Source organism: Tetrao urogallus (genome assembly GCF_951394365.1).
Source record: "Tetrao urogallus genome assembly, chromosome: 1".
NCBI lineage: Eukaryota > Metazoa > Chordata > Aves > Galliformes > Phasianidae > Tetrao > Tetrao urogallus.
Genome location: NC_136813.1, coordinates 120,135,057 through 120,147,447, shown reverse-complemented (window position 1 = coordinate 120,147,447; position 12,391 = coordinate 120,135,057). Strand labels below are relative to the sequence as shown.

General features: G+C 37.7%; 1 protein-coding gene across 1 annotated transcript in view; it reads right to left on the bottom strand.

Annotated features, from left to right (window-relative positions):
• The window catches only part of VWF (von Willebrand factor), a gene marked incomplete at its 5' end in the record, with an annotated part of 144,879 nt that overhangs the window by 70,433 nt on the left and 62,055 nt on the right, over positions 1-12,391 (bottom strand). Inside the window, 7 exon segments of the mRNA XM_079541808.1 lie at positions 2,064-2,199; positions 4,359-4,517; positions 5,054-5,210; positions 5,811-5,930; positions 8,357-8,497; positions 9,178-9,215; positions 9,218-9,323. Coding sequence (XP_079397934.1) covers positions 2,064-2,199; positions 4,359-4,517; positions 5,054-5,210; positions 5,811-5,930; positions 8,357-8,497; positions 9,178-9,215; positions 9,218-9,323 — 857 coding nt within the window.

Below are 12,391 nucleotides of genomic sequence, written 5' to 3'. Positions count from 1 at the left end.
AAAAGAGCCTAGGCTCACATGGTCACGTCCTCCACTAACCATGTATATTCACCCCCTACGTTTTTTAATGTGTGTTTCGTTGTCTTCCCCATACTGTATTCTGTTTTCCAGTCCCTATGTATTTCATGTTTTCTCTTATTCTTCTTACCTTCCTCACAATTTCTGCTCACCTCCCTTAGTACATTTTTCTCTTCTCCCTTCCATCTCAGGTTCAAGTGTACTTCACTACCTAATGCATCTCCACATTATCCACTGTTAATCCTTTCTTAATCCCATAAGATTTTTCACTTCTGTCACTCTCCACCTTTTAGGAACTTGTTTATAATTCATTAATTTCTAACTTCAGTAAAGCTTTAACAATTCTACTCTGCTAATCTTGTTTGTATCATTCTCTTTACTTCACTTATCTGATCAAAAATCAGTATATCTGTACTCATGAACAACACGACTCAGAATCAGTAAAGACATTTTACTTGTATTACTGGACAGAATAAGGGAGAGAATATGGAAAATATATGAAGGTGTAAGGATCAAAAAGTACTAATTCTCACTGTCAGAGAAAACCAAAGATGCATAGACCGAACAATTAAATGCTAGAAGAAGGTATCATTTTTTTTCAGGAAAATGTGTCATTTTACATATGGCATCTTAGTTTTAAGTTCTCACAGGGCTATATTATATTCAAGCTGCTTTGAGTGTCTTTTTAATTGAAGAACGCTCAGATATTTTTGGCATTAATGCAAAGCAACAGAAGATTTATTATTTTAATCCTAATATGAACAAGACTTTTCTACTTTCCAATTTCCTTTGGGCATTTGCTATAAAATTCATTTTTGCACAATATCTCTTATTGTTTGTACAGATGGTGTAGGCATTCTAAATTAGGTGACAGCTATGCAAAAAGATGTTTCCCTAGTGAGGTAAGTTATCCTAACACTCTGTAATCTTTTGTGAACTGCAGCCAATTGATCAACATTTAAGAAAAATTATTATTAAAAATTTCAAGGATTAGGAAACATATACTCAATTGTGAAGACTCTTTCTTGACCTCTTGATGGAATTCAAGGCTCTTCGTGAATACAGTTGTTTTATTGATGGTGTTTCATGTTTTTTTTTTAGTTATTGATCAGCCTAACAGTCTCATGTCTTGGGTTTATAAGGCAGATGCACACTAGCTCCAGCAAAAGGCCAAGAATTCCAGTTTCGTACCCATTTGGAGGTTCTGTGACGTTCAGACTCTTTGCAGCTAAGGTGTTAGTCTGGGCTAATAGCTGCTGCAGTTTAACAACTCAGTTTCTGTTAAATAAGATCAAATTACGTAATGGAAAAGAATTTTGTATTCACAGCATTTGGAGTTACTAGTCAAAGTATCTCTCAAGAGACTAGAGAGTTGAAGCAGGCCAAGCTTTCAGGTAATATAGAACTTTGTGTAATATGCCATTTAGCAGCATACAATATGAAAATCTGTCTCTGCCACTGTGCAGCTGAAGGGCCTAATGCCACATACTGCACAGCAGCATAGTGCACCCTTGCATTAATTTTGTAATGGTTGGAAATGCATGCATGCAGGATCAGACAGCAGTATATCATCTTAAAATCTTGGGGAAATTATTTTCTCAATTATGCTGCACACTACCAAATGCTCAGAAAGTTCAAGATGGAGTGCATTTTTCGATCTTTCACTATACATATATAATGTTCCTTAGTACCAGCAGGAGGAAAGAGTTTTGATAGCTTTGCTGATATTGAATCACACCTTACAAAAAAGAAGAATGACTTAAATTAGTGAAGCCACCACATACGAGAAAAGACACTGTTGAAAGGAATTAATAGATTTCCCTTTCTTAAATTCAATTGTCATCCGATTGCTCCACCCATCAAAAAAGTTCATTTTCAGGATATTTAAGAAAGAGTATTGACACAGAAGAGGATTTCTAAGCCTCATATTCAGTAGTGTTATTAGGTTAAGTCCAAAAACATATTTGTAGGGATACATTTCATCCCTCTCTCTTTGTCCTCCTCAACAGACATAATATTTCACTGCATAAACTCTTCCATCATACCAAGATTGACAGTGCTGCGGATGATCTCTGTTCAAAACTACTCTCCTTCCATGTGGGATCTTGACATCTCCAACTACACACACTGGACAGTCTTCTGGACTGACACAATCCAGGGATAGTTCATCAAGTATTTTCCCTGTTTTGAAATAGGACAGTAGTATAAAAATGCCAGTATTCTTGAATTGCAAACTCAATCCATTGCATTTATACTGCTTAAAAAATAATGACTAGTTTTCTGAGTTGGGTTCAAGTTCTGAATACTCCACTAGTGTTAATGTCACCACAAATTTGACTTCAAAACAGTTTTTATTTTAGTGGGATATTGGAAATATTTCACTCAGTGTATAACCCGCAACAGCCAGGGCCATGCAGAAGGTGAACATAGTTCAGAATAAAGTATTAAAAATACCATGAGAAAGAAACATTCTCCTTTTCACATGTATATTACTGATTTGTCCTCTTATTTCCTACCTCCTGGTACTGATCATACCAGAGTACTATTTAAATGTCTATTACCTGAATACTGAAGGCTTGAGTATCATATTTAATACTTACATAAAGTTATATCCAAGAAGGCTCTCACTGGTCTGTAAAAGTGTAAACAGAAGTACCAAGACCCAGAATAGCTATTTTTGGTCTTAAAAAAATTTCTTTTTGTGCTTTCATGTGATATGATCCATAAAATCATAGAATCATAAAATCATAGAATCGTAGAATGGCCTGGGTTTAAAAGGAACATAATGAGTATCTAGTTTCAACCTCTTCTGCTATGCGTAGGGTTGCCAACCACTAGACCAGGCTGCCTAGATCCACATCCAGCCTGGCCTTGAATGCCCCATGGGTGGGGCATCCACAAACTCCTTGGGCAATCTCTTCCAACATGTCACACGACCCTCTGTGTGAAAAACTTTCTCTGAACATTTAACCTAAACCTCCCTTGTCTCAGTTTAAGACCATTTCCCCTTGTCGTATCACTATCCACCCTTCCTGTTTATATGCTCCCTTCAAGTACTGGAAGCCCACAACAAGGTCTCCCTGGAGCCTTCTCTTCTCCAAGCTTAACAATCCCAGTTCCTTCAACATTTTCACTCTGATCTTATGAGCCACATATTCACTTGAGTTTCCACTCTTCATTTGGATCTTCCTTATCTTTCATATTTTCCTCCTGCACTTTTTTCGTTTTCCCCTTTCTAAGAGATTTTATGGGTACATTTAAGCCGAAATCTGCCGGGCAGCTTCAGAAGCATTGGAGCCCTGAGAGCAGTGAGCAGGTCAAGTTGAGGAATTTCCTTCACCACAATAGTTTCTTTGAAGGCAAGTATTTTGTGAGTATTGAAATAGGCTGGTTTTGCTGTTGGGATCAATATAGTAGCTTAATGACCAATATATTAATTTATTAAAAGGAATCAACAGGTGCTAGTTAAAACATTTTTCAGTCTAGCTTTGCTTGGTGTGTGAATAGCCCTGTTTTTCTCAAAAATTCTGCTTCACAGAAGCACTGAATTTACAGTAAGACTACTTTAATCTTTGCATCCACCGGTGCAAGAACTTTTCTTGAGTTTCACGTAAATTGTTTTGAGTTACAGTGCGCCAAGATAGAAAGCTGTTCACTGGGGAAAAACAGCTAAAAGGGCACTGGGAAGAAGATGATGATGGAAAAATGAGGAGAAAGTAAGTGGTTTAAGACCACGAGAGGGCCATGCATGCCCAGAGGAACATCAGCACATGTTAACAAGTTCTTGGAAAAGAATGAATATGTATGCCAATGTATTGCATATGTATGTCTTAATTGTTTAAATGTATAACTTGAACTCCCAGTGTGCATGCTTGGTTTATCAAGTCGCCTCATATGTGCCATGAGAAATAAGGGAACATTGGCTTTCTATCTCCACATTACAGTTAGAGAGTTTCTTTCCTGGATTTCAGATAACTGCATCCAGCACAAATTCATAACTTACACAGGCAACAGCCTCTGTCATTAAATAGCCCCTAATCCCCTATCTCCATGATTACACTGCTCCCGTCTCATCATTCATGATGACAAGATTCCATTTTTCTCTTCCTGGAACAATTTAGTGCCCTCCACACATTGTCCTCATCTCACAGACACAAATTAGGATTCCTAACCAAATTCCAACTTACGTGTCAAGAAACTGTGATGAAAATATATCAGTTAAACAGTTGAGGAATTAATTTCAGTATCTATACCCTAAGCAATTTCCATCCTTAGAAATCTGTGAATGTTCCTGGAATGTAAAACTGTAATTAACTGACTGCAGCAAAAAATGGACTTACCTGCAGGACAGTGAACATGGCATCCTTCTACACACTGTAAAGGGCACTTCAAAGGTTGTGTGTGTTGGCATGTTATAGGGCAAGCAGGTCCACAGCTATTGTATCTCCATTCACATTGATTATCTAATTCTTGTTTATTTAGGTTCTCACAGCTTTGTGCTATACAATAAAAGAATTGAAGGCAAAAAATCAACACTGAAGTCATCACGTCTTTCAGAACTAAGACACCAAATTGAATAGAAGGTGCACTGCATACATACTGAGAAATATTTACAACTTAAAATAACTTCCCCCAGTCCATCCAGGGCAGGCTACTTCTTCAAATATATCTATTTTTTCACATAATGAAATACTTGGTGTAGACGAGGGAGAGTTGTTCTTGACAAAAATGATTACTAAGAACAATCTATATCTACTATATCTATATCTACTAAAAAAAAATATCTGGATTTGACTGGTCTACAATCCATTCTATCCCATTTTTGAGGGAATGGCTTTTCAAAATAAATAGAAAAGGGAGAGGAAAAATCACCATGACTTGCAGTCTCTGTCCCATTACAGTGAATTTCTCCGGACATCAGAGGGAACAGAACTAGATAAGAATAGTTTAGCTTCTTGATAAAGAACTTGAACCTTTTCCATTTACTTGTCATTCAAAATCATTTCCAGTTCTTCCCCATCGACATCATACTTACGGCACAGATCTCGTGATCTCCAGTGAACAATGACACCTTTTTGTGCACAGACATGTGCATAGGCTGCTATAGCATCACAGAAACAAGCACAGTCTCCAATAGATTCACAGGCACAAGTGTCATACATGCAAATATCGATGTAAGGCTCAGGATTCACCTGAAAAAGATAAATTTAGGATACAGTACAGTAAATCACCTTAACCCAAAAGCATTTAACATTCAGATGGTTTGGCTGCTCCACTCACCAAGAGCTGAGATGTTATGTAAATCAGTGTAGATCCTTCTGCTGATGCCAACAAGAACTCAAATGGGGCCCCACTCTCAGTTGCAGGCATTGTAGTTTATTGTCCACCTTACTACTCTAAAGAGTGGATCAGCTTTATAAATTTTGAGCCCTATTACCAAACTGTCAGTTTGAGTAGAAAAAAGCTTGAATGGCATTATATTAGGTTAACTTTTCCTCCACCTTCCCTCCCAAAATGCCAGCCGTTTTACTTGTCTTCACACATCTGTCTAGAGTTTAGAGTGAAATTTTCCTCAAGCAGAAGTTTTTCTGTGGTTTTCCACTAGGGGAATCTTGCATTTTCCCAGCTGCTTTAGCTGTCAGCTAAATACAGGGTCAGAGATGAGAATACCAGTTAGGCAGTCCATGTTCCATGTGCTGTCAGAGTAGCTGCACTATTTCCCTCAGCTGTAATAACTATCAGCAGAGGTCATGAAGAACTGAGAAATGAGAAACACGGGACAGGATACTTACAAGTTTTTTGCATTCTTCAAAGAGATCGCCAGAAAGAATGTTGCATGATGTTTCTACCATCACCTGCTTCAATACGTTGTCATTACACAGTGGAGACACCAGGGCCTGTTCCCAGTTGAACTTATTATAAGAGACATGTACACACTGCATTAGCCTTACTTTCAGAACCCTAGGACTCTTCAAACTGAAGAGATTAACTCACTTTAGACATTTTTCATAACAAAAGAAATTTGCAGAGTGCAAAGCAGAGCATGTCACCTCCCACATTTTCACCAGCTCTGGAATGCTACAGTCTTAACATAGATATAATCTTAGTGGTAAGTGTTGCTGTACCGAACATCTATAACAATAATTCACAGCTCTTCAGTAGGCATGAGAGACTCACAAATACAACCACTCTTCAAAAGACAATAACCAAGGTCACTGCTGAATACAAAAAGGCTCAGAAGTCTCCATTTTAATTTAGCTAAGAACATAGATACTAACATGTTATTTATCACAGTGATATACTATAGATTCTACCCTGCACATCTCACTCCTCATTGCCATAATTTCTCCTGTTCTCCAGTCAAGTCACAAACATATTTATTCATATTTATGTATATTTATTTATATACATGTATGTATTTATATGAATGAATAGAAAGGAAGATAACACTGAAGTTATGTCACTGCACATAAGTAAACCAACTCAAAATTCCACGTGATCAAAAACAAATATTGACTTTTGTTTTCTAATTATTTAAATATTTTGAGGAAAGATCTAAAAAGGCCTTTTCTTCCTCCCTTTGAAAATATAGGCCAGTTTTTGAGGCAAAGTTTTCAGCCTTAAAGGCATCATATGAATGAAAAATTCCACTTTTTAAATATCAAAAAATTTGTCTTTGAATTGTTTCCAAAATTTGGGGTTTGGAAATACTTTTGGACATATTATTTGAGAGCTTGAGACAAATTTATTTTTCAATTTCTTCCTTTAAAAACTTAGCATTTGGGAAAAAAGTGCATTCTCATATGTAGCATAACTAGCACATCAATAAATCACATTATCTCCAGGACAAGGACTTAGGTAACACTTTTGGATAGCAGTTAAGCTTCTCAAAATTCAGAAGCAGTGATAACTGTAAGAGACTATTCTTTTACATAATTGTCTCAAAGCTTGCTGGGGACACAGATGGACAAGTCCAAGCAAGTCCTGGTCAAGTGTTGAGAAATCCTTTGCCTGAGGGACATAGATGGACAAGACCAGGGCAACGAGAGAGAGATAAGCCTCAGATTAATGGCCAAGAAGCAGTCTTTCGTGTGGGCTTATTTCAAGGAAGATGGCCATCTCAGGAGGTGCTGCACATGATTCTTGCCCAAGCACCCAGGAATGCCACGATGGCAGAAGAAGAAGGATAAAAAGGGGACCCACAACCACGAGGTTAGGTTTTCTGGCAACAGATTCCTCACGAAGAGGAGGTTTCTGACATGAGAAGCCTTACAACCTGCCTCTCTCCCTCCTGAACTTGCTCTGCGCTCTACTTGCATGCTGAAAAAGAACAAAGCTGTCTGCCATCAGATTCCTCACTATGGAAATCCTGCATGCTGATGGACTCTCCTGGGCCTGCTACCTGAGTCCTGCTGCTTTCTCCCATACTGACTCTGCGACTTCTTCTTGCTACCTGCTTGCTGCCCAAGGCCAGTCACACTGCTGTTGCTCTCCCCTTGTGCTTTTGCCTCAAACCTTCAAAATGGCGTGCATTGGGACCACTGCTGGATCCTGGCGGTGACTATACCTGCTTCATGTAATTCTTGCTTATTTCCTATCTTTTCTATCACTCTCCTTCCCTTCCCTGTCACTCTAATTCATAATAGTAGCCGTCCTTCCCTTCCCCGTCTCCCTGATTAGATTTATAAGAAATTGGTTGGACCAACATTCGAACCATTGTTTCTTAATCTCACACCAGGTATACACATATTAAAAAGAACCTCCTCTCTCTCCTATAAATTGGAGTGAGACAATAACATGGCAAAAAAGGTCTTACATTCACTCTTGTACCTTGCCTTTTCTGTTCATGCCTCTCTAATCCGAAAATAATAACAGAATGCTCTCTAAATAACATCAAAAATAATACAGAAAGAAACTAGTCTATGCATTGAACCGTTCATAAATGGATTAGCTAAGATGTGGGATACAGAAGTTTGGATGGAAAAATATGAAACATTTATGTGAATTCTTTTTGTCTGAAAATTACATCTGGCTGATTTTTTTTTAAAGTGAGTTTCACCATGAGATTTCCAGTTATACCTGGATTTCTAGCATCTAGACTGGCAAACTCTTTGAAGTCTTTACCTTTCAGACTGGCTATGTTAACATTCATCTAAAGCCAAGATGCCTAGAGGCATTAAAATAATTAATTGATCTTAAATCAGATTTCAAAAAAAAAATTTTTTCAAAAAATTATAAGAGTTCATTTTTGTTTATTTCTATTCCTTCAGAGCTCTTTAAGCACTCCTAAGTGATACTGTAAACAGTTTTAATTACTTTTCAGCTCATTCACAATCACCTTTTCGACATCAGCACAGTGTGTATTAACTTTCCAAGAGTTTCCAAAATCAACTGGATCCACTTCAAGTTGTTCATTGCTGCTGGTCAAGTCATTGTTTTGGATTCCATCAAAATTCCCACAAAGACCACACACTTGATCCTTGCAGGGAAAGAAATACAAAATACATAAATGATACATCTACAGGCTGGCTCAGAGTTTTGTTTAGAAGTCTTTTTAACCCAGTGCATTAAAGGCACCAGTCTTAAAAACTGAATTATCCCTGTCCTTGTCAAATTCCCTAAAACATACATAGACTGACATGAAGGATATTTAGTTCCTATTCTGCTTAGTTGAAAGTAGGACTAGCCTGTTCCCATGTCTTCAGGGAGGTGAGAAGACAATTCTGACTAGTTGTGCCTGTTGGGTCTGTTTGGGCCAGGACCAGGAAGTTTACATATGACGCTATTTTATTCCTCAAGGTGATTGTCCAGTCACCATCACTAGTGAACCTGGCTCCCTACACAGCTCCTCTTGTGAAAGAAATGAAATAAATTTTCTCAGTCTTTCAAAGTGGAGTTACTGTTAGGCACCATAGCATTCATCATCATAGCTCATCTCCAAAGACAGAAAATTTAGCCTTTACAATTGAAGCACCAGGTAAAGTAAGCAACCCTTGTGTATCACAGAAAAAATCTCTTCATTTTCAAGCACGTAGCTAATACTTCAAGGGAATCCATCTTTGCAAAGGAATGCATGTCTGCATTAAAAACCGCTATCAACAAGAGAGGACGCAAGTTCATTCTTTAGTGAGAGTAAGAATTAAAGCAAAAAACACTTACATTGAAATTGGCTTTTAAGATAACTGAGACTCCCATGCAAGATCCCATGTCACAGTAATGCTTTCCCTCAGTAAAATGATGTAATAACGGCCAGACTTCATGACTTCTAAGTCACTGCTGTCTTTAGGAGATACCTTAATGTTTACCTGAACAAGAAAAACATATCGTATTACCAATGATTTTCTTTTTCACTTACATCATTTTCCCAGTAGGGCATAACATGAACTCATATAAACAGTGGTTATGTCCAACCATGCTGTTTGCCAGAGAACAGACAGCTTATACACACCACACAGATAGTCCAAGAGGGTTTGCAAAACTGCAAAGAAATGATGTATACAAGACTAATTACATGCCTGCCTCTACTCAGAAAAGCTGCTGTTGATAAGTTAGTTCCTTAAAAGTAAAGCTTCTGAAGAGCAAATTGGGATGAAAGTACAGTCTTTCACCGCATTTCTGCATCTTTGAATGAGGTATTGTCATTACTAAGAGAAAGTTGAAAGCTGAAACACCCAAAAAAATTTGCAAAACTGAAGTAGGGTTTATAAAGAGGGCCAGGTATACACAGTTAATGAACAGTTAAATATTTTGTAGTTGTTCATTGAATAATCCTTTTTTATAATAATAATAATAATAATAATAATAATAATAATAATAATAATAATAATAATAATAATAATAATAATAATCTATTAATATTCAATTAATAATAATTATTATAATAATTAATATTTATAATATTAATATTAATAATTATAATTAATATATTATATTATATAATATATAATATAATATTATATTTATATATATTATATAATATATTATATATATTATATAATATATATATAATATTAATATGTTATATAATATATATAATATTATATATAAAATATATATTATAATATATATTATAATATTAAATATGATAATTATAATTAATATTAATAATTATAATAATTAATTATTATTATATTATATATAATATTATTATATATTTTTTATTATTATTATTATTATTACTATTATTATTATTATTATTATTATTATTATTATTATTATTATTATTATTATTATTTAAAAAGGGAAAGGGAAATTTTGTGCTCCTGAGGCAGGTTGCAAAAAAAAAGCTGGATTGGTATAGGTGTAAAGCAAACAGAGACACCCATGCATGGTTATACTGAAAAGCCTGATTCCTAAGTCAGGAAGCTGGTTTTTCTCTGACCATTTACTCCAACAGGAAAAGCCCTGACAGGTTCCTTTTGATGTCTCTTCATTTTACTTCCTGTGTGTGCCTTTCCACCCTGCAGCTAATGGAAACTTGAGGCATTATTTTAAAATACTTTCTTTCAATCCCATTTCAATGGTTGTGGTCATAATAGGTTTCCCTTTTCTTGATAGGTTGTAGTTTAACCCAGCAGGTAGTGGAGAACCACAGAGTCATCTGCTCACTCCTCCCACCTTCCTACTCTGAACAGCAAAAAATATGCAACTGTGCTTTCTGTTTTGATAAAGGAATTTGAGGATAGGTTTTAAGATTGCCAAAATAAATAACTTGCAACTTCATTTTCAGTGAATATAAATATAATACCTAATATTTTTTTTTAATGGAATGTATTGAGTTGTGTATGGGAACTGTTGAGTCACATCCTCACCTGAGGCAATGACTGGGAGCACAGGTGAAGGCAATTCACCTGTAATTTGCCTGGCTCTATCTCTCCTAAACCAAGGGCTCCTTAAGGGCTCACTGCCAGTCTACTATGACTACCATGTTACTGGTCACCAACCACTACAATCACTGGGAAATGATGAAGCGGACACGCTGGCCCAGGTTCAATGGATTGAGAATTCACCATCTGAAAACATCACTTGTTAGTTACATCAGAAGCTATGGCATGCTGGACAAAAGACAATACAGTCAGCTGTCCATACAACTATCTGACCTTACACAGGCATGCAGTGACTGTGATGCTTGCTCCAAGATGTGACCAAGATTGTTACCCAACACAACAGCCCATCTTGCTAGAGGACACAATCCTCTTCAGCAATGGCAGGTTGATTACACTGGGCCTCTCCCTCAGTCTGAGGAGGTGAGATATGCCCTGACCTGCATTGAAACAGCAAGTGGGTTAACACAGGCTTATCCAGTGGCGAGAGCAAACCAGGGATATACCATCAAGGTACTTACTAAGCTGATGCCTACAGGGCACCTCAAGTCATCGAGAGCAACCGAGGGACTCATTTTACTGGAGTGATGATACAACGTTGGGCAGAAGAAAGCAGCATCAAATGGCAATTCCACCTGCCACATAATCTAACAGGGGCAGGTCTCATTGGACATTATAACAATATTCTTAAGGCTGCCCTGAAGACAGACTCTCAGTTCCCACAGAGGTGGGCAAAAAGTCTCTATGAAGCCCTGCAAGACCTGAATGAAAGACCTAGAGATAGCAGACCCTGTGCCCTGAAAATGCTACAGACAACATGGGCCTCCCCAATTAGGATCCAAATTATGGGCACTGATCATCAGGTAAGACCCCAAATTGGCAACGAAAATAATCTTCTGCTCCCTGCCCCTGAGAATTTAGAACCAGGTACCCATAGAATAAAATCACCTTGGAAGGTGCAGGTAGGACCGAAGTGATGTGGCCTACTTGGGGGAGATTATTGAAGGTGGAAGCTCAGTAGTCCCTCCAGTAATTGACACATAGCCTACTGATATTGTGGTCAACACTCCAAACTTCATTGCTAAATGGACCCCCATCATGTCGCTATGGCAGATCAGGACACCCCCTTTGGTGCCTGACATAGTTGTGCAGCAGCAGGTATCTGGCCAAAGGGTCTGGTATAAGCAGCCAGGGCATGCCCCAGTACAAGCCAAAGTGTTGATCCAGGATAGAAATGCAGCCTGTATCTTGCTCTGGACCTTCCCCTCCTGGTACCCCTGAAGTATCTGTATTACTCCCCATGAGTCTTTGAGCCTCTAGGATCAACAGAAGGAACAAAATGCCATCAAAGAGTTCCAGTGTTGCTGTGAGATCACGTGTGACACCCAGCGATGGTCTACACGGGACTGATGAAGCATAGGATGGACCTGGGATGCATTAAAAAGAGCGTGGCCAGCAGGTCGAGGGAGGTGATCCTCCCCCTCTACTCTGCCCTGGTAAGGCCTCATGTGGAGTACTGCGTCCAGTTCTGGGCTCCCCAGTACAAAAAA